At 56.3% G+C, this 22,511-nt stretch overlaps 1 protein-coding gene across 1 annotated transcript in view; it reads left to right on the top strand.

Annotated features, from left to right (window-relative positions):
- Positions 1 to 22,511, top strand: part of DSCAML1 (DS cell adhesion molecule like 1) — a 320,664-nt gene that overhangs the window by 288,248 nt on the left and 9,905 nt on the right. Inside the window, exons 18-24 of the mRNA XM_081098463.1 lie at positions 1,330 to 1,476; positions 3,556 to 3,711; positions 13,044 to 13,183; positions 18,662 to 18,815; positions 21,428 to 21,545; positions 21,822 to 21,985; positions 22,253 to 22,351. Coding sequence (XP_080954589.1) covers positions 1,330 to 1,476; positions 3,556 to 3,711; positions 13,044 to 13,183; positions 18,662 to 18,815; positions 21,428 to 21,545; positions 21,822 to 21,985; positions 22,253 to 22,351 — 978 coding nt within the window. The remainder of the gene's footprint in view (positions 1 to 1,329; positions 1,477 to 3,555; positions 3,712 to 13,043; positions 13,184 to 18,661; positions 18,816 to 21,427; positions 21,546 to 21,821; positions 21,986 to 22,252; positions 22,352 to 22,511) is intronic.

Raw genomic sequence — 22,511 nt, 5'->3', positions numbered from 1 at the left:
CTCATGGGGCACCGTCTCCCTTGCTTTGGGGAGTGGGGGCCTGGGCTTCCCAACAGGGAGAGATCAGACTGGGCTGTGGAGTCATTTTCCAAACAAAGGAGGAGAGGGAAGAAAGTTTCCGGCAGCATTTGCTCAGCAGTTTTTCATACTTAATTAAGGCCCTCGTTAGCCTGTCAGATCCCGATCGTTCCTGGCACTATTAGCGCTCCTCCTGGGGTATTCAAGGGCCCCTGCTCCAGCAATAGTGTCTTTCCCATAATTATATTACCTTCATTTTGTTCAAACGGGCGATCTGTATTAGTTTATTACACTGGGTCCCTAATTACATGGTGCTTATATTTTTACACCTAAGTAATATGAAACAATAATCATTCTCAAAGAGGGTCGTTAGGATGATGTATTATCATTTAAATGCTCATAAAAATTAGAGTTGCCTCTTGTGGGGCAACGGGATCTAATTACCTTCCATCAGCCTGCGCCTCCTCCCTCCCACGGACAGCCCAGCGGCGTGGCCCTCCCTTTGCCCTCCAGCCTCTCGGAGGCCAGCAGGGAGTGCAGTGCCACCACGGCCTGGTCGCCAAGGTGGCGCCTGGGTCTGGGCCCCACGCTCTGTCATCCCAGAGGGCGAGCGGCACAGGGCAACGCAGGAGTGGATCTCAGGTTCGCTCGTAGGCAGCTCTCACGGGAGAGGCTCGAAGGCGGGCGGACCACCTATGCTGGCCTCTGAGAGTTTTTCCCTCAGTCATCCAAGGCGCGTGGGTGTGTTCGTGTGCAGGGCCAGGCACAGAGGCGCAATGGTCCGGGGGCCCAGCGGCATCTATAGAAACTCGTTTCCCTCTCACCAGGACTAGTTGAATCCTCCTTCCTTCAGCTTAGCAGGAGGACACAGGTCTCTAGGCCAGGCCCTGGCTCAGGCGCCCTGGCCAGGTGACACTGACGAGCTGGCAGCCATGAGGCAAGGCATCAACTGCAGACCCTCCAGGGCCAGCGCGGAGCCTCGGCTGCCCGTCCAGCAGAGGTGGACTCCCTGGGCTGCGGTGCCCACTGCTGAGTCCGGGGGCTCGTGCCAGAGTTCCTCACCTTCTTTCCTGGCATTTACCCAGAACCAGGGACATGGCCCCCAAAGAGCAAGGATCCAGGTGCATAAAGACCTCTATTTACCCAAGTCTCCAGGGAAGGAAGCGTGGCTCACTTCCTGGCCCAAACTTGGTTCCGTGAGTCAAGAGGTCCCTCCCTCCCTCACCTGAAGCTCCTGGGGCTGGGCAGCCGGCCCCGGGCCTGTGCTCTGCCTCCCTAACCAGCCCTCCGGTTCTCCCCTCACCCGTGCAGTGCCCAGCCAGCCCCCCGAGAATGTCCGGGCCTTGTCCATCACTTCCGACGTGGCTGTCATCTCCTGGTCGGAGCCCCCACGAAGCACTCTCAATGGCGTCCTCAAAGGCTATCGGGTCATCTTCTGGTCACTGTACATGGACGGGGGTGAGTCTGCGGGAGCACTGGCCGGGTCTCGGGGTGAGAGGGGCGGGGGTGGGCTCCGCGCTCATGCCCAGTGAGAGCTGAGCATCTTCCCCCCATGCCAAAGGGGAGTGCAGCCCCCTCTTCCCCACGATGATCTGGGGCCACCGCCAGGCACCAGGGTCACCTTGGGGCAGGGGGGCAGGAGGGGGGATGGCAGGTTGTGGGGAGGAGACACCCGCGGCTCCGGACGGAGTATGTTTGGGAATGACCGGAGGGGTGATGGGGGCATATTTGCTTTTCTAATGTCATGTGTTGACATGAGGCCTCTGGTCATTTGTCAGGGTCCCAGCAGGGGGACAGTTGGCTCACTTAGATGGGGCAATTGAAGAGAGTTTAATGAAGGCACTGTTTTCCGGGGGGCTTGAGGAGAAGGGGGTGCAGGGAAGGGGGGTACCTAAGAGTAGCACCAGCTGGAAGCCCTCCCCATCCGGGCCTGAAGGGGCAAGAGGAGGAGGCGGGTCTGCAGCACCTACAGGAGCCCCCTTGCCCAGGCAGTGAGCATGCGTGTTCCCAGGAGCTGGGCGGCACCTGGACAAGGTTAGCCAAGAGCCCATGTGAGCCGGGGCAGGACAACCAAGACAGTGTCCCAGCCTTGGGGTGCCTTCTGCCCCTGGACGCACTGGTCCACACGGGCTTGTGTGGCCCCACAAACACAAGGGGGGCACACACTGGTGGTGAGCAGGAAGTCTGCATCGTGCCCCAGAGCACCAGGGTCCCTAACTCTGGGGATGCTCTGGGGGGGTCACAAAGGGCTGCAGTGAGTTTGCTCCCCAAATGCTGACCCTCTGCCACCGGCCCTAGTGCCTCTTCCTTCCTGGAGGACCTGGGCCTCCCTCACGGCCAGCTCTCTGAGGAGCTCCCTCCCCTTCCCCACCTGGATTCTGCTCCGCCAGACACGCTGCCAATAGGAAGGTCTGTCCCCCCACCCCCCACTCCCTCCACTGTCTCCTCCCAAACTCAGAGGCCTGGAGCTCAGGGTTCGCCCCCAAGGTGTCCCCACTTCTTACGCTGAGGCGGCCTCACGGCTGTGCCGAGTCAGGGAGCAGGCATTCTCTCGCTTTCCAGAACCTGCTTCTCTAGTCCGAGCCTGCAGGCTTCCCCAGCTCAGCCCTCAGGTGAGGGGCCACGGACTCTCTAATCCCCAAGGCCACCTGGGGCGAGAGCTGCACTGCCCGCTTCCTGGTCGTCCTCTGGCTCCGTCCTGGGAGGCCTGTCCTGGTGTCTGGCCGCCGGAGAGAGGAGGGTCCGGCTGCCCAGGCCTCCCAGGTTCCCCTGAGCGGACCCGAGTCCTTTCGGGCTGGGCGTCCTCACCCTCTGGACCCTGGCAGCGGCTGGGGATGGTTTGCAGGTGCTTGGCTTCGACACAGCCTGTCCTCGGCCAGTGTCTGGGCCTGTCTTTCTACAAGCCCAGGGGACCCAGTGGGGCTGTCAGCTCCGAAGCCCGGCTCTTTCCCTCCTTCTGACCCTGGCCCTGAGCTCTCTTCAGAGGCCCGGGGTTCCCTGCTGAGCAGGGGCCTGGCCCAGGAGCAGTCCCTCAGCTGCAGCCTGTCACCCGTCACCCCAGGTGGCCACACTGCCTGGGGACATCTGAGAGCCCCGCAGGCAGGCAGGCTCGGGGCAGCAGGGAGGAGCGGCGGCTGACCGCCCGCCTGGCCTAGGCCCCCTCCAGCCCCGAGCCTCCCCGGTGGTCCTTCACCCGGAGAGGACTGGGCAGCCCGGGAAACGGGAAATGGAAAACGGGAAACGGGAGACGGGGAGACGGGGAGACGGGAGTGCTGTTGAGGGAAGCTCTGAGTTGGATTCGGTGCAGGGCCGGCGGGGCTGAGGCCAGGCCAGCATCTGCCCTTCCCCCTGGCGGGGCCACTTGGGGAGAGATGAGGCCTGGAAAGTGCCCCAGGCCGGCCCCGTGTGCCTTGAGTAGAGGGTCCCCCCAGAGGCCACGCCCTGCGGTGGAAGCCGGAGCCCCGGAAGCCGGCGGAGGGTGGCAGCGGGCCGGTGGCCGGCTGTGCCGCCTGCAGAGGCCGCTTTCTCTCTCGGCAGAGTGGGGCGAGATGCAGAACATCACGACCACGCGGGAGCGCGTGGAGCTGCGGGGCCTGGAGAAGTTCACCAACTACAGCGTGCAGGTGCTGGCCTTCACGCAGGCGGGCGACGGCGTGCGCAGCGGCGTGCTGCACATCCAGACCAAGGAGGATGGTGAGTGTCTGCTGCCCCAGGCAGGCTCCTGGCGCGGCTGCTGAGAGCACCCTGAGCCGCCCCGCTGCCCGCCCCACTGCCCGCCCCATTGCCCGTCCCACTGCCCGCCCCACTGCCCGCCCCACTGCCCACCCCACTGCCTGCTGTTCACCCCACTGCCCACCCCACTGCCCGCCCCACTGCCCACCCCACTGCCCACCCCACTGCCCGCCCCACTGCCCGCCCCACTGCCCACCCCACTGCCCGCCCCACTGCCCACCCCACTGCCCGCCCCACTGCCCGCCCCACTGCCTGCTGTTCACCCCACTGCCCACCCCACTGCCTGCTGTTCACCCCACTGCCCACCCCACTGCCCACCCCACTGCCTGCTGTTCACCCCACTGCCCGCCCCACTGCCTCCCCCACTGCCCACCCCACTGCCCACCCCACTGCCCACCCCACTGCCCGCCCCACTGCCCACCCCACTGCCCGCCCCACTGCCCACCCCACTGCCCTCCCCACTGCCCACCCCACTGCCCGCCCCACTGCCTCCCCCACTGCCCACCCCACTGCCCAACCCACTGCCCGCCCCACTGCCCGCCCCACTGCCCACCCCACTGCCCTCCCCACTGCCCACCCCACTGCCCGCCCCACTGCCCGCCCCACTGCCCACCCCACTGCCCTCCCCACTGCCCACCCCACTGCCTGCTGTACACCCCACTGCCCACCCCACTGCCCACCCCACTGCCTGCTGTTCACCCCACTGCCCGCCCCACTGCCCACCCATTGCCCACCCACTGCCCGCCCCACTGCCCACCCCACTGCCCGCCCTGCCCAAGGAGAGAGGCGGGAGCAGAGCCATCCTCTCTCCGTCCCTGGGAGACCTGGGCCCTGCTGTGGGAGAAGCAGCCCACAGTGGTGGTGAGATGCCCCCGACTCCTAAGGAAACAGAGAAGCAACCGCCCCCTCCCCCCAGCACTAGGCCAAGAGCAGATATGCTCTCGTCCCTCGCCCACGGGCACCCTTTTGAGGCACCTGCTCCCTGCAATGCTCACCTGATTCTCTGGCCACAGACGGCTGGGGCTGGGGGGAACAGGAGCATTACCCACGCATCTTGGGTTAGGGACTTGGCAGTCGCCCTGCAGAGGCCCCAGCTGGGGAGGGGCGGCATGTGCCTCCGTGGGGTCAGGGCAGTGGTTCTCAGCCGTGGCTGCACATGAGAATCACCTGGGAATCTTTAAAATCCTGATTTCTGGGCCTCATCCTCCGGAAATTCCGTTTCTTTGTTATGGGGTGGGGCCACAACATGAGTAACAAAGAAACAGAATTTCTGGAGGATGAGGCCCAGAAATCAGGATTTTAAAAAGATTCCCAGGTGATTCTACTGTGCAGCCACGGTTGAGAACCACTGGGTTAGGGTCTCGAGCCCTCTACGGGGGGTGGGGGGGGTGGGGGGGAGGGGGGGGAATGGAGGGAAACCTGAAATAAGGAGCCAAGACTCAAGGCAGAGAAACAAGCAAGGGCGTGGGGGAGGCTGGGAGCTGAGTCAGTCCGGAGAGAACAGACCTCGGGAAGGCCAGCCTTCCATCCGCGACCCAAGCTGCAAGCTCACCGCCCCAAACCCGTGGCTTCGGAGCCGGGCGCTGTGTTCTCAGGAGCGCTGGCTTATGTGAGACATCGTGGTGCTATGGTTCCCTCCCACTCAGCCTCAGCTTCTCCCGTCTCGGGTCTGCCCGTACAGGTTGCCAGAAGGTGCTGAAGGGACTGGAGGAGTTGGGAAAAGGACTCGGTCTGGGAGTGGTGGTGATAATGCTCCCCCTTCCCTCACCCCTTCCTTTCCATCACATCAGCCCCTCCCCACCTTCAGCTCTGAGCAATCAAATATTTTCCAACCTCCTGCCCTGCCCTTCCTGTCACCACGCCCCCCATCCGGGCCTCCTGGGACAGCTCCAGGCAGAGCTACCTGCTTTTGTGTGGAGGCTGAGCAGGGATGTGCTCACAGCTCCATCCAGGATCAGGGCCGCACGCAGGCCACCTCTGGAAGTGAACCCTGGGCCCCCGACTTCCTGCATTCCACCCTCGGGCAGTGCCTGAGCCGTAAGCACCTGCGAGCGTTTAACTGACCCAGGTGAGGCCCATTAGGGAGCCCAGAAGCCAGGGAGCACCAACCCTCCTGCAGGGAGCTTTCAACCTCGGGTCTGGAGCTGCCTCAGAGCCACACACAGAGGTACCCACAGGCAGGGCGAGGCCCCGGGCAGCAGAGCCACACACAGGTGCCCACAGGCAGGGTGAGGCCACAGGCAGCAGAGCCACGCAGAGGTACCCACAGGCAGGGCGAGGCCCCGGGCAGCAGAGCCACACACAGGTGCCCACAGGCAGGGCGAGGCCCCGGGCAGCAGAGCCACACACAGGTGCCCACAGGCAGGGCGAGGCCCCAGGCAGCAGAGCCACACATAGGTGCCCACAGGCAGGGTGAGGTCACAGGCAGCAGAGCCACACAGAGGTACCCACAGGCAGGGGGAGGCCCCGGGCAGCAGAGCCACACACAGGTGCCCACAGGCAGGGCGAGGCCACAGGCAGCAGAGCCACACACAGGTGCCCACAGGCAGGGTGAGGCCACAGGCAGCAGAGCCACACAGAGGTACCCACAGGCAGGGCGAGGCCCCGGGCAGCAGAGCCACACACAGGTGCCCACAGGCAGGGCGAGGCCCCAGGCAGCAGAGCCACACACAGGTGCCCACAGGCAGGGCGAGGCCCCAGGCAGCAGAGCCACACACAGGTGCCCACAGGCAGGGCGAGGCCCCAGGCAGCAGAGCCACACACAGAAGTGCCCACGGGCAGGCCAAGGCCCCGGGCATCAGCGTCCTGGAGGGCAAGGGCCACTGTAAACCAGGCCTGTCACTTACTGGCGAGTCACTCAAACGTGCCAAACCCCAGCTTCCTCGTGATAAAGTGGGGACAAGTTGTAAGAAACAAGTGAGCTGTAAAATCCCCTCACATGTCAGGTGCGAGCACAGGGCAGCTGTGCTAAGGCTGCCGCGGTGCTGACAATGAGTGGCCGCGGCAGTAGGTCCCGGTGCCCCTCGGGAAGTGGTGTCCCCAGGGGGGCCGAGGCTGGAGGAACCCACTGCCCCACTGCCCACCCCACTGAGGTCAGATGAGGCCTCATCCAGAACGTGGTCAGACCTCGCATGCGTGTGCTATGCGGCCATAGGTGCGACGTGAGCTTCCCAGCAGCCCTATGGGGTGGGCATTATTTCTTTTTTTAAATATATTTTTATTGATTTCAGAGAGGAAGGGAGAGGGAGAGAGAGGTAGAAACATCCATGATGAGAGAGAATCACTGATCGGCTGCCTCCTGCACGCCCCACACTGGGTATCGAGCCCACAACCCTCAGATCTTTAACTGAGGACGAGTCTTGCCTAGCCCCAGGTGTTAACTGTGGAGGAGTGTAGGGCACTAATGACAGGAAGGAGGTGGGAGGAGTGAGAGGTAGAGTCAGGGAGGCCTGTGAGAGCCTGTGGGCACCTGGGCAGAAACTAGGAAGGCGTGTGCTGGGGCGGCAGCGAGGAGAGGGAAGAGGAGGCCGGCCTTAGAGAAGCACGCCAGAGACTTCCATGGCGCAGAGGTGGACCAGATAACCCAAACCCACTCTCCCCCTTGCTGCGCACACTATCAAGTCTGGGTAACATAGGGTGTAAAACACCTCCTTGAAGGCATCACGTGGCTGGCAGGAGAGTGAGGAATTACTGGGCCAGGATCCAAGGGAGAATGGAAGCCCAGAAGGGAAGCCTGGCATTTGGAACAGCTTTTCCCCTGGGAGACATTTGCTGAATCTGGAGGCAGTTGCTGAGCATCGGAGCAGCAGTGGGAAGACATGAGCTGGAGGCCAGGGCCTGCCAGGGCATGGAGGTCTGTCTGGCAAACACTTTGAGTTAAGACCATGCAGGACAGGATTAAAAGTGGCCAAAAGCAGACAGCTCAGCTCCAAATCATCTCAGTCAAGGACGTTATAGTGACGCAACCCTAGGTTGCTAGTGCCCCAAATTGCAGGTACCTGTCAGAAACAAACATGAGTTCTCTCTTTAGGAAAATTACATCACCTGAGACCTCAAATTAGTTTTACAAACAATTATGCAAATACTGTGCCTGGCATACAATAAAAAAATAATACATAAGAATAATGTAAACAAAAGCCAGTAGGAAAAAAATAGACAAAAGAAACAGACCCACAGGACTCCAAACAGTGTGTTTTTTAATCAAATATGGACTTTCAAATAATTATTTGTACCATACTAATAAAAGGGTAATATGATAATTAGACTGAATAGACTGAATGTCTTCTGGACAAAGCCATGGTGGTGGGGGCCAAGGCAGAGGCAGTTAGGGGCGATCAGGCAGGCAGACATATGGTTAGGGGTGATTAGGCTGGCAGAGGAGAGCAGTTAGGGGCATAAACAGGCAGGCACAGGGGTTGGGGCAGGGGTGGGCAAACTTTTTGACTCCAGGGCCACAATGGGTTCTTAAACTGGACTCAGAAGAAGGAGCTGCGGCCATGTTTCCCGACATTGCCATGTTAACACTGCTGCTGGTGAAGGAGCGGAGGGGAGAGCAAGAGAACCCTCCGCTCTTTCGGCTCTGCGGGCCGGATAGAACAGCCGAACGGGCCGTAGTTTGCCCACGGCTGGGTTAGGGGCAATGAGTCAGGCAGGCAGAGGTGATTAGGGGCAATGAAGCAGGCAGGCAGATGGGTTAGGGGTGAACAGGCAGGCAGGCTGGTGAGTGGTTAGGAGCCAACAGTCCCAGATTGCAAGAGGGATGTCCAACTGCCAGCAGTCGGACATCACCCAAGGGGTCCCAGATTGGAGAGGGTGCAGGCTGGGCTGAGGGACACCCCCCCCCCATTATGTACAAATTACATGCACCAGGCCTCTAGTTCTTAATAAGATAGAAATTTTAAGAGAATTGGAAACTCTCAATTATAAAATCTAGAAACAAAAAGTACTAATACCTGAAATCAAAAACTCAATAGATAAGTTAAAATAAATGAGACACCGTTAAAGAGATAACTAGTGAACTGGAAGATAGGTAAGAAGAAAATACCCTCAGATGAGTACTGAAAAAAAAATAAGTGAGGATCTGTTTACAAGAAATAGGAAAAAATAATGTGAGCGGGTGGGCTGACAATATGGCCACTCCATCGTGCTGCCCAATTCCACTACATCGTCCCACAGGCCAATTCCACCTCTGCCATGGGAGCACAGAAAGACAAATGAATGGAAAATAAAAGCAAGTAAGACATAGAGCAGCGATTTTCAAACTTGACTGTACATACAAATCACTTGGGGATCATGTTAAAATTCAGATTCTGTGTTAGTAGGTACAGGGTGAAACCTGAGATTTTGAATTTTTAACATGCTCCCAGGTGATGCTGCTGCTGATCCATGGAACACATTCGGAATATAAATGTCACAGAGGATGCAAGGAGATATTCCAAAGAAGAGGAGAAAGACAGTGGGGCAGAAGATAACATGTCTGAAACTGTTGAAAGATATCAAGCCACAAATGCAAGATCTACAAACTCTACAGGCAATAATGTAAAGAAATCCATGCCTAGGCTCATCATAACAAAGCTGCTAAACAAAAAGTACAAACCAAAATATCTTAAAAGAAGGCAAAGGGAAAAAAGACCAGTTACCTTCAAAAGGACAACAATTAGATTGTCATCTAATTTATCAGAAATAATGGGAGCCAGAAAACAATGCAATGGCATATATAAAGTATGAAAGAAAAGTAGTTATCAACCTATGACTGTATACCATGCAAAAATATCTTCAAGATTAAAATGAAATAAAGACATTTTCAGACAAAGACTGAGGGAATTTATCATCAACACACCTACCCTAGAAAAATATTAAAGAGCATTCTTTAGCTAGAATGAAAATGACCCCAGGTGAAAGCTTAATGATGCAATAAGGAAAGAAGAGCAATTAGAAGGTGAATATATGGGTAAATATCAATTAATATTGACTATATGAAAATGATGATGATGATAATGTTATCATCTTAGGGAGGATCTAAAATATATGCAGAATTGAAATGTGCAACGATGGCATATACATTGGAAGAGGGCAGCTGGAAGTTCTAAGTCCCTTGCATTGGCTGAGAAAAGTGCCAATTAATGATATCAGACTTTGGTAAGTTAAAGATTCATGGTTTAATCTATTCAGTAACCACTAAAAGTAATTAAAAATTATATAATAGCCAAACTAAGTGGGAGAAATAGAGTATTTTTAGGATACTCAATCTAGAAGAAGGCACAAAAGGAAAGAAAAGCAAAATAGTGGGACAAATCAAAAATATTTAGTAAGATAGAATATTTAAACTCAAATACATTAATAATTGCATTAAAGATAAATTGACTAAGTTCTCCAATTAAAGAGTAAACACTATCAAACTGGCTAGCAATGAAACAAAACCCAAATATGTGCTGTTTATAGGAGACATCTCAAACATAAAAGTATAGAACAGTTCAACATGAAAGGGTGTAAAAAAATAAAAGGCATACCATGCAAACCCGTCTAAGAGAAAACTGGAATATTAATATCAGACATAGTAGTCCATAAGGCAAAAAGAGTTATCTATATATATAAAAGGCTAAGTGTCCATCTGACTGGTAGATGAGATGTGCACTGATCACCACGGGGCAGACGCAAAATGCAGGAGCTGCCATGACGCGCACTGACCATTTAACAACAAACAGCACCACGGACCTGGCGCCGACAAACCAACACTCGGCTTCCCCCAAGTGGGACACAGGCCCCACTACCACCCCGGAGCAGCAGCCCACCAAATCGCAGCCAATGCTGCCAAGACCCCATGGCACAAAATGCGGCCCACAGCCCAGCTCGGCCGGAAACGGTCACTGTGGGCAGCAAGTAATGACATCACATAGCAACGCCCGGCTTCCTCTCCTTAGCAACTAGCCTCCTTGGAGTTTCCTCAGCCCAGGAACACAACTTGCTTTATAGCCAGGTGCAAACATTTCACACTTTAATCAAATGTCTGTGAAGTGTTTTCCCGTGTCTCATCTCATTTGATCCTCACAGTAGTCCTGGAGTAGGTAGATAGGAGACTCAGTGGAATCCTATTTTCTTTTTATTAGCCAGAAAACGGAGATTTAGAAAGCTTAGAAACTTAACCCGACTGAAAAGAAGTAAGAAATGGTGGACCTTGAAAATGACTTCAGGTTTTGTCACTGCGCAGAATATAGTCAAACACGGCTGCAGCTAAATATTTTACCCTTTGTTCTCCCTGCGTGATCTACAATAATAATCTGCTTTGTGTTGATATTTACTGCTGAGTTGCTGACAATTACCTGAAAGAGAAATTGGGGTGCTTCACTGGGCTGGAAAAAGTTTAGCTACATCAGAAAGCAGCTCTAATTAAGCAAGTTTATTCTATATTATAAAAGGCTAAGTTGACTTGCGCATGCACCCTACATATAAAGCTCTCGCTGGTGCCAATGGCATGCGTGTGGTTTGATCTGTCATTGTTGGTCATGAATTTGGTTGACACTTCTATTATAGAGAAAGGGCGAATAGCAATATTAAAATATTTCTTCTAATTAATTTCCTTTCAATGTGCACCAATCCATGCACCAGGACACTAGTTAGAAATAAAAAAAGATACTTTGTTAGGATAAAAGACACCATTTACTAGGCACATAAAACAGTTCTAAATTTGTGTGAACCGAATAACATAACCTCAAAATATCTAAAAAGAAAAACTGACAGAACTAGAAGGATGAATAAACAAATCTACAATCATAGTGGGAAATGTCAACATACCTCTCTCAACAACGGATAAGGAAGAGAGCACACAGGATAAAGGGTAGACTCGCACAGTGCAGTTAGCACACCTGCCCAGCGGCCACCCACAGAGCCCCGTGCTCCACCACTGCAAGGTGCAGGGTGAGGGCCGTGCGGGGCCGAGGGGCGGAGGGAGGGCACAGCAGGGAGGAAGGGTGGAGTCAAGGGCAAAGACCAGCTTCTGAGCTCGGGCCTGTCTGGGCGATGATGCTACTTCTAGTTCTTTTATTTAACCTAGAATTGTTGACCACTTACTAGATTCAAAAGAAATAGGTAGCTGCTAGGAGCTGAGAGGGAATGCAAAAGTAATAATGGTTGTAATTTATTGTCTTCTATGTGTCAGGCACTATGCCGGGTGCTTTATTCTAATGAGCACGAATTCTCCCTACAAACCCTTAATGTGGTTGTTGTTATGTCCATTGTATAGGTGGGGACACTGAGGCTCGGAGAGGTAAAATAAGTTGAGTGAGATGCCGTCACTATCCACAAAGGTGTGTGAAAGCTCCCAGGAGGGAAGGCAAGCGCGCAACCACACGAGGGAGAGATGGAGAAGGAGAGTGGGCTGAGGGCAGGCAGGCCCAGAGCGGGGGCAGGGGAGGTCGGAGTCTATATGAATGACGACCACTTCGACGTGGCTCCCAGCAACTCTGAGACGAGTCAGAGCCCAGCCAATTCTAACGTAGACTCTCCCTCCTGAAAACAGGAAGGGCCTAGCCAGCACCGCGAAGGCAGTGCCCTGGCGCACGGCAGCAGACAGGCATCCACGGGCTGACCACAGCCCTTGACCCTCGGGCGCAGGCCCACTCTGTGAGACTCTGGAGCCCTGGCTTCACGTTGCTCAGAGGCCAGGAAGAGCAAAGCGCCCAGGGCAGCCGTGGGCAAACTACGGCCTGCGGGCCGGATCCGGCCTGTTTGAAATGAATAAAACTAAAAAAAAAAAAAAAGACCGTACCCTTTTATGTAATGATGTTTACTTTGAATTTATATTGGTTCACACAAACACTCCATCCATGCTTTTGTTCCGGCCCTCCGGTCCAGTTTAAGAACCCATTGTGGCCCTCGAGTCAAAAAGTTTGCCCACCCCTGGCCCAGGGCATTTGTTTAGCCTGAATACACGTTATTAGTCAGTAGAACATTGGGGCAGGGAGCAGATTAGGGTTTTAGGGATCAAGATGAATTCCTCATGGGTTTTATTTCTCCCCTGCGAGTCCTAAATCCTTGGCTCTAGCCAAACAGCTCTGATGCTGGCCACCCCCAGTGCCTTTATCTCAGAGACTTTGTTACATGCCCAAAATGATCACCTTTCTTATCCACCACTTTGCCAAGCTGGAACCTCCCCCCCACTCTAAACCGTAGCTCAAGGACACCTCCTCCAAGAAGCTCTCCCAGATTGATCAGCCTCACTCTCCCCAGCATGTCATTCTTTCCCAAAGGCTGTGCTCCTTCTTTCTCTAAACTGACCCCATCTTCTCCCTGCTCAGTTCCAGGTCCCCCCGCGGGCATCAAAGCCGTACCTTCGTCTGCCAGCAGCGTGGTGGTGTCCTGGCTGCCCCCTGCCAAGCCCAACGGGGTGATCCGCAAGTACACCATCTTCTGCTCCAGCCCCGGGTCTGGCCAGCCGGTAAGCAGGCCCAGGGCTGAAGGGTAAGGGGACGAGAGGAAGAAAAAAGTCCCCTGTGGGTCAGCTGGCATCCAGGCCAAACCCTGGGGCTGTGTCTGTCTGTGTTTCTACCTGGGTTCAAGGATAGGAATGGGCACTTGTCACACGAGAGTGGCCGAAGCCTCACCCAGTGTCCATCTGAGTCAGTCCTTGCTCCAGGGGTGGCAAGGTTTCCCAAGCCCTGGAGGCTCCTTCGAGTCAGGGGTCACGACCGGGCAGGCCCGAGAGGGAAGCCGGGGCCGAGGTCCTTCTGGTCTGACTGACCAAGAAGACCCCTGGCAGGCTCCAGAGCTGTTGGTTGCCTGGGCACTGGCTGGTCCATGTCTCTAGAAAGGGGGTGCTTTTCAGCGTGGTCGGTCTGGGCGTGGAGGCTGCGGGCTCTGCGCTGAGAGCCCCTTCATCAGGGAGCCAGCTGGAGGGAGGAGAGGAAGGAGGAAGATGGAGGACAGCTGAGAGGGGCAGGGACATCTCTCCAGACCAGGGCCTGGGCCCAGTGCCGGTCAGCAGACGGAGCGGCCGCAATATGTGCCCAGACCCTGGAGAGAGGGGTGGCCCCCAGGCCGGGGCACAGTGCCCTCCCACTGAACCGGGAGCGAGAGGATGAGGGCGGCTGCAGTGGCTATGCACCCACATCCCATAATACACACCTTCCCCTCTGCCTCCTCTCCAGCCCCTCAGCCGCAGAGCTGCTGGCCTGCTCTGGTTACGAGAGCAGGAGCAAGGACACCTGCTCAGCCGGCGTCCGGTCGGGGGGCCTTAGAGGGGCGACAGCAGTTAGGGAGATGTGCGCGGGGCTGTCTTGGCCTCAGGTTGGTGTTGCCTTTCCATGCCCTCTGTCTGGCTTCTTTGACTAGATGGCATTCTGAATTTGTGAATTTCACCCACATTGTTGTGTGCGGCATAGACAGTCCACTCTCACATCTGTGCAGGTTTCTGTTTACGCACATGTTACAAGCTGTTACACACCCATGGGCATCTGGGTAGTTTTCAGTTCGAAGCTAAGACAACCGGTGCTGCTGTGGACATTCTCGTGCGTGTCTCTTGGTGCCTATCGTCCCTATGGGGCACATACCTAGGAGCGGAATTGCTGGGTCATGGGGCCTGCAGGTGGTGGTTGTGCCAATTTTCCAGCCGATGTCTTCTGCCCCCTCTCCCCCTCCCCCACCCTTACACACACACACACACACACACACACACACACACTCCAGGCTCTCCTCACACTAAACTTGTCACATCTGGGCGCCCACAATGCCTTCCCACAGCACGACACCCCTGCCCGCTGCTGTCTCCTGCAGGCGTCCTCCCTCTGTCACACGTTGGGTGGGCTGGAGGGCAGTGAGCTGCCCACGCGGGTCTCCCGCACTAGTCCGCAGGGCCTGTGAGGACAAGGGCAGCATCTTTTTCATCTTTGGGTCCGAGCTGCCAAACACTGTGCCTGGAACATCATTGCCATGAAATGCACGCAGCCTGGCACATGCAAAGCCTCGGGCATCAGGCCGTTCCCTTCAAACACGGGCTCTCCAGCTCGGGTGCCTGCTGTTCGGATGAGGAAGTCTTCCCAAGGGATGGGGACCCAGGAGCCCGGCCTCCTCATTCGGGTGGGCTGGAGGAGCCCCCTCCACGGGCCCAGAGAAGAGCTGCTGCTCCCCATTCCTCCCTCCTGCTGCTGAGACGGGCCCTCCCTGCTCCCTCTTTGTGTCCCGAGCGTGTCAGGACCTCCTCTCTCGTGGGAAGGTTTCCCATTGGACAGTGTCAACAAGGGGCCTGTGCACTAGTGAGAGGGGAGCTTCAGCCACATTTCAGGGTAGGGACCCGGGGACCTAACCACCAAATTCCAAACACCTGCGTGACAGATCCATTTCTGAAAGGGCTCGGGGAGTGAGTGCGGGGGGTCTCGCCTGTGTGTGCGTGGCGTGCAGAGCGGAGGGTAGGCGTGCGGGTTGGAGACAGATGCACACGAGTCGAAGTGTATGAGCGTGTGTGTGCGCAACCCTAGAATAGACGTGGAAAACTACATATGGCGCTGGCTCCCCACAAGTTACGCCTGGAGACAGCCGAGCTGCATTGAGTCCTGTTGGAAATTTTACCCAACACTTTAAAACATTTGTTGTTTTTCTCTAATTATCAAAATAATGCAATTTATTGTGGAAAATTCTGTAAATATATAAAAGAAAGGAAAGCAAAAATTACTTATACTCTTATTCCCTGAAGAGAAGCACTGGCAGTGTTTTGGTATTCAGCCTTCCAGTATTTGCTCTGTACATATATTGTGGGTTTTAGGTGTATGTGTGTGTTTTGTTTTGTTTTTTAATTAAAATAAGCCCGACCAGCATGGTTCAGTGGTTGAGTGTCGACCTATGAACCAGGAGGTCATGGTTCAATTACCGGTCAGGGCACATGCCTGGGTTGTGGGCTCGATCCCCAGTGAGGAGCGTGCAGGAGGCAGCTGATCAGTGATTCTCTCTCATCAATGATGTTTCTATTTCTCTCTCCCTCTCCCTTCCTCTTTGAAATCAATACAAATATTTTTCAAATAAAATTTTTACTTTCTTTTTTTTGTTGTATTGTTGACACTATTACAGATGTCTCCTATCCTCCCCTCCCCCTTTGCCCACCTCTGAGTAGCCCCTACCTACCGTCTGTGTCCATTAGCTCTTTGACTAATTTCTTCACCTGCTTTTATCCAGTCCCCCTCCCCTGCCCTCTGACATCTGTCCATCTATTCCATGTATCCACGCCTCTGGTTCTGTTTTGTTAGTCAGTTTATTTTGTTCATTAGATCCCCCATATTAGAGAGATCATATGGCTTTTCGTATAATATAGTGGGCACTTTCCAACACCATCAAATATTTTTTAAATATGATCTTAAATGCATGTTTGTACATAATCTATTTAACCACTCCTTCCATTATTTTATATTAATCTATTTTCAAATTTTCACCATTATAAATAATGCTTCATTGAGACATAAATGCCTCTATGCTTCTTACAGTAAATTTCTGTAGGAATATTCTTAAAGTTTGCATAGACATTTGCAAATTACCCTTCAGAAAGTTTTCACCCATTTGTGCTTCCACTAGCATGGTAAGTGCATTCTTGTTCCTTGTGTCCATGTTAATCCAAAGTATTATATATTTTTCATCTTTGCCAGTTGGATTTTTTTAAGTTTTTTTTTTCTTTAATTACTAGTTAGGTTGATTATTGTTATATGTTTTTACTGGGGTTTGTTGTTTTTTTCATCGTTGTCAATTCATGTCCCTTGTTCATTTTTTATTTACATGGCTCGTGTGTTCTTTTTCTTATTGATTTGCAAATACTCTTTGCCTATTAAGGATAACAGCATTTTTTATTATACAGATTGCAAGTGTTTGCTAGTTCATTGTTTGCCTTTGATTCTATTTTTGGTGTAAAAACCTGTTTATCAGGTTTTCTTTTCATATAATTCAAATTTATAAACCATTTCCATTTATAATTTTGCCTTTGCTTTTGTGATTACAAGACAGATAACCTATCATTTTTTATTTTGTAGTTTTACTTGTTTTATATTTTTTTTAATTGATTTCAGAGAGGAAGGGAAAGGGAGAGAGAGAGAGAAACATCAATGATGAGAGAGAATCATTGATCGGCTGCCTCCTGCATGCCCCCCACTGGGGATGGAGCCCACAACCTGGGCATGTGCTCTGACCGGGAATCACACCAGGGAATCAAACCAGCGGCCTCCTGGTTTATAGGCCAGCCACACCAGCCGGGCTTACTTGTTTTATTGAACCTTTGATCCACTGGAACTTTACTTGGGAGTATGGTTGTGTGTGTTTTTAAGGGACTTCAGCAGATTCTTGGGGAGTCCAGAGTAAAGGGAAGTGTGCTGGGTAAGATGCTAACGCCTTCGAGAGGAAGCCAAACCCTTCCTCCCTGCATAGGGAGACATGTGCACGCAGTTACACACTCACATGCACAAGCAGCTACACTCAACTTCTTCACACACACACACACACACACACACACACACACACACACAATGCACCATGCAGAGTAGGCAGAGCTGTATTGCTTTCTTCATTTGCAGCAGAGAAATCTGAGGCCCCAGGATCCCTAAGAGACATTGGAGTCATGTCTAGTGAGAAGGGCGGGCAGGTGCTAAAGCCACTACCCACCCTACCTCATGCACGGACATGAGCACAGATGTGCACACAGTCCCCCCACTACCAGGGCCCAGGTGGCTCTGCAGCTTCCCCCAGCAGGGACCTCCTGGCTTCGAGGCCAGATCTCCATGGGGGTGGTGGGGAGGAGTTGGCCGGGGAGTTCTCCGTCCATGGCAGAACGCCTGTGCCTTCTCCTAGCACTTCCCTGCATACAGCCTGGGCCCCTGTTGTCAGTCACGGGGCCCTCAGCCCCACCATGGGCACAGAGAACATGCCTCTGGGACTGTGAAGGTCTGCCCCTCGGCATGTGATGAAAGCATCTGCATGTCTGTGTGTCTGAGTGCGCATGTGCACATATGTGGGCACGAGCCTGTGACTGCAGAAATAACTAATTATTAGCTCCCTCTGGCCTCAGGGCCCCCCATCTGTTCCGGGGGCTCCCCCTCCCGAGACTTCCGCCCTGATTTCAAAGAGGCTCTAGTGCGGTCCTCCTCCCCCTTCCCTGCAGCCGACCAAAAAATAACATAAAATGAAAGCCAGCCCATCCCGCCTGCGCCGGGAAGAGGCTGCCAGGAGGGCTGCAAACTAGCGCTTATCAAAAGCTCCTGCTCAAATTCATTTCAATATCTGAGCCTCTGGTTTCCACGGTAACATAATCTTTTCATCAAAGCAACTGGTAAAACCACTGGGATCTGATATTGTTTTGTTGGCAACTTGTCAAAACTGTCATTTGGTTAAAAAAAAACCTGTAGATTTATAGAACCTACAGCTATAGACAGGGTCTGCGCCGATAACCGGTAATGAAGTGCTGCCCGGGGAAGCTCTCCGTCCCTCGCCGCCCCTTCGCCTACCCCTTCGCCCGGACCTGGCTTCCTGCAGAACCAAGGAGCGGTGATGAGGGCTGGGGGCCTCGCGTGCGGACAAGCGGGGGAGAATCGAGCACGGTCATTTAGCTTCTTCCAGAAACTCCCTTTCTCAAGCTTTTGCTGGGACCCTCCCTCCTCTATTCCCCTCTCCCCACTCCCTCCAGCTTTCAACCAAAACACACACATCCCTGGCCTTGGAGCCGCAGTTGCCAGCCAGGGATGATCAGTGGTACCTGAGGCTGACCCAGCAGCCCCGGAGCAGGCCCATCAGCTCCCGGGCCACGACTAGGGCCAAGGAGGCAGGATGTGCCTCCCCTTGCACAGCCCCGAGGCCGCCACCTCTGAGCCCAGGGCCCCACGGCGCGGTTAGGGCTGGGGGCTGGAGGCCCTAGGGCCTGGGGTCTCAGGACGTCTTCGCCTCCACCCCACAGGCTCCCAGCGAGTATGAGACGAGTCCGGAGCAGCTCTTCTACCGGATCGCCCATCTGAACCGAGGCCAGCAGTACCTGCTGTGGGTGGCGGCCGTGACCTCTGCCGGCCGGGGCAACAGCAGTGAGAAGGTCGTCGTCGAGCCTGCTGGCAAGGGTGAGCAGCCTGGGGCTGGGCCAGAGGGACAGAAGCTTCCAGACGCTCTTTTCTGGAATTCTGGTTCTGCACAAATAGGGGATGTCTCCCTCCACCCTGTCTGAGGGGCTGGTCCACTGCCTCCCTTCTGCATCCACCAAGACTGGGCCTCTGCCGCCCCCTGCTGCCCAGAGAGCCTCACGACAGGCTTGAGGCTGCTCTGGTGCCTGGGGCTGGGGGCACAGAGCACCAGCCCCCCACTTCAAACTCTACTCTGGGGTTAGAGAAGGGGGAGGTAGCCCCTTGCAGCCCCAGCAAACCCTTTGTCCCAGTGCTCAGCTCCGCAGAGGGCTGAGGCAGGGTCCCTGCCTGCCAGAGCAGGCCCCGTCCTGAGCCTGACGCCTCGCACACAGGGGGCCACCCCGCTCGCTGGTTCGCTCCGGCAGAAGTCACACCGAGTGCGTATGGTGGAGGAGGCTCTGGGGAGAAGCCACACGGGTGGCGTAGCCTGTGCTTGGCCTGCAGGAGTGCCCACTGAACCCCTGACCTGGACACGCATGTGCCAGGGAGCACATGCACACCACCTGACAGGGCATGACGGTTCTGAGGCCACAGCCCGATGGAGACAGAGGCGGCCACACAGAGCTGCAAGGCTGCCTCTGTGCCAACCCTGAGGCGGGGGTGTGGCCACAGCCTCTGGCTCCGGTTCACTATTTGATGCTGGGCTTCGCTGGGCCCTGCCTGCCGGCCCCGCCTCCTCCCACGGCCACCTGACCTCTAGCCCAGGACCCAGAACCAGAACTCAGATGGGGTTGGAGGAAGGGGACTTTAGCTGGGACACAGGAGGCATCAGCCCTCCCCTGACACAGGCTCAGAGTCAGCCATCACGCTGGGCCCGCAGTGGGCCGGGCCCCAGCCCTGACCGTGAACTTGACATCCCATTTACAGGTGAGCAGGGGCGCATGGCCTGTGGGGCAGCTGTGACAGGTGGGCTGGTCCTCCTGGCTCCACACTGGGGCACTGTCCACGCGGCTCAGCGTCTCTAACCTCCCTTGACCCTTCTGCCCAGCGGCACTGCCACCGCCTTCTCCTAAACGCCTCTCCTGCGGGAGGAATGGCTGAGAGCGAGAGTGCCCTGGGCAGCGGGCACTGGCCTGGCACAGGGGCTGCGGGGCTGTGTCTCAGCAGAAGGCTGAGCCTTCCCCTGTGGGCGTGAAATGTCACATCCCAGACTCTGTCTTTCCCAAAACACAGTCACACATCCCCGTCCTGTCCTCACAGCAGCCTGTGAGGCAGGAGGGACATGCTGTGCCCCGAGCGCCATGCCTGCCCCAAGGGCCAGGCAGTTCAAGGCCAGCCCCGGCCACACGGTGGCCAGACAGTGGAGCCAGACCAGAACCCTGCCTCCAGAGACCTGGCATTCTCCCCGGGCCCCCAGGACCGCGCTGTGGCCCCAACAGAAGCCATAACTGGGGCCCCTCAGCTTCATCCGAGCCTTTCGGCCTCTAGGCGTCCTCTCCGCTCGAGCACCCCTTTCCTTCTCAGCCGCCCCCAGATCCTCCCTCCCACCAAGGCTCGGTGCCGCCCACCCAGGGAGGAGCCTCAGGCCCTGCACAGGCCCCCTGCCTCTTAACCTGCCGTCCCCCAGGAAGGCCCTGGCTGAGAAGACCCCTCTGCTCAGAAGCACTACGGCTGCTGGTTCACTTCCAGCCCTACTGTGCGCCTGGTGGCCGTGAGGTTCTTGCCAGGACCACCTCTCCCTGAGCCCCCACTCCTCCCATCTCTCCTGCACCCCCACGCTCCTCCTCCCTCTCCTCCCCATCTCCCCTGCACCCCCACTCTCCTCCTCCCTCTCCTCCCCCATCTCTCCTGCACCCCCACGCTCCTCCTCCCTCTCCTCCCCATCTCCCCTACACCCCCACTCTCCTCCTCCCTCTCCTCCCCCATCTCTCCTGCACCCCCACGCTCCTCCTCCCTCTCCTCCCCCATCTCCCCTGCACCCCCACTCTCCTCCTCCCTCTCCTCCCCATCTCTCCTGCACCCCCACGCTCCTCCTCCCTCTCCTCCCCATCTCTCCTGCACCCCCACTCTCCTCCTCCCTCTCCTCCCCCATCTCTCCTGCACCCCCACGCTCCTCCTCCCTCTCCTCCCCCATCTCTCCTGCACCCCCACTCTCCTCCTCCCTCTCCTCCCCCATCTCTCCTGCACCCCCACGCTCCTCCTCCCTCTCCTCCCCCATCTCTCCTGCACCCCCACTCTCCTCCTCCCTCTCCTCCCCCATCTCTCCTGCACCCCCACGCTCCTCCTCCCTCTCCTCCCCATCTCTCCTGCACCCCCACTCTTTCTTCCGAGAGTCTTGTCTCCATGAGGACACTCCCACCCCTGAGCTGGCCCAGCTGGACCCAGCAGTCACCCTCAACGAGCGCACTGTGTTTGTCTGTGACTCCTTGGCCTCATGTGGTAGCTGACCCCTAACAGCACTGATAAATTCCCTGCACCCACCCCCAACCCCAAGTCCAAGGTTGAGGTCAGGTGGGAGAGGCAGGACTGTCTGTGAACTTTGGGGAGCCCTGAGAGGGGGGCCAAGGCAGTGTTGGGTGCTGAGGGGCGGCCTCACCCTCTCCTCTCTGTAGCCCCAGCGAAGATCATCTCCTTTGGGGGCACCGTGACCACCCCCTGGATGAGAGACGTCCGGCTGCCCTGCAGTTCGGTGGGCGATCCGGCCCCGGCTGTGAAATGGACCAAGGACAGGTGTGTGGGGCCCGGAAGGCGGGTGAGCCCCGAGAGGAGCCCGTAGGTCCATCTCAGGAGCAGGCCTGGCCTCCCGACTCCTCTCTGCTGGGAGTTCAGGATCTCCCTTCCGCAGATGGTCGAAAGGCCAAGGTTCCTAGACAGCCCCGGAAGTCCTAAGTAAAGCCCCATGAATCAGGCACCCCTAGCAAGCCGCCTCCTGCTCCCAGCTCCATCTGCCCGCAGACCCGGGGGAGGCCCAGGGGAGGGGTGTGTGCCATAACCCATCCCCCACAGTGAGGACTCGGCCATCCCCACGTCCGTGGACGGGCACCGGCTCATCCACGCCAACGGCACGCTGCTGCTGCGCGCGGTCAAGGCGGAGGACTCGGGCTACTACACCTGCACGGCCACCAACACCGGGGGCTTTGACACCATCATCGTCAACCTGCTCGTGCAAGGTGAGGCCGGGCGGGCGGCCGGGCGGGGCGGCACCGAGAAGCGGTGGAAACCCCATCCTGCGAGAGAGGGAGGGGGCTGTCGAATGGGAGAGAAAGATCAACCTGCCCCCCCCCCCGACCCCGGGAAAGCGACCCTCAGGGAAGGAGCAGGTGTGGGGTGCACCCAGGGGTGGGAAAGCCAGTCCCTCGCCCTCCTGCCCATCGGGACCCCCCAGGCCCCATCATCAGAAGGCGGCCCTGTGGTGAGGGCTGCGGCTTTCCCCACAGTGCCCCCCGACCAGCCCCGCCTCACCGTCTCCAAAACCTCCGCCTCCTCCATCACCCTGACCTGGATTCCAGGGGACAATGGGGGCAGCTCCATCCGAGGTGAGAGGGGTCTGCCTGAGGAGGGGACCCAAGGGAGGGAACCTAGGGGGGCGGGGGGACGCGGGAGAAGTAGCACCCCGGCCTGGCCTCTGGGCTTTAGCCGCTGGGGAGCTGTGCAAACCCGGGAAGTCATCCTCTTCTCCGGTCGAGTGGACGCGCC

The sequence above is a fragment of the Myotis nattereri genome, assembly GCF_964212035.1.
Source record: "Myotis nattereri genome assembly, chromosome: 9".
In the NCBI taxonomy this organism is placed as follows: Eukaryota; Metazoa; Chordata; class Mammalia; order Chiroptera; family Vespertilionidae; genus Myotis; species Myotis nattereri.
This window is presented reverse-complemented; position numbering and strand designations above follow the sequence as displayed.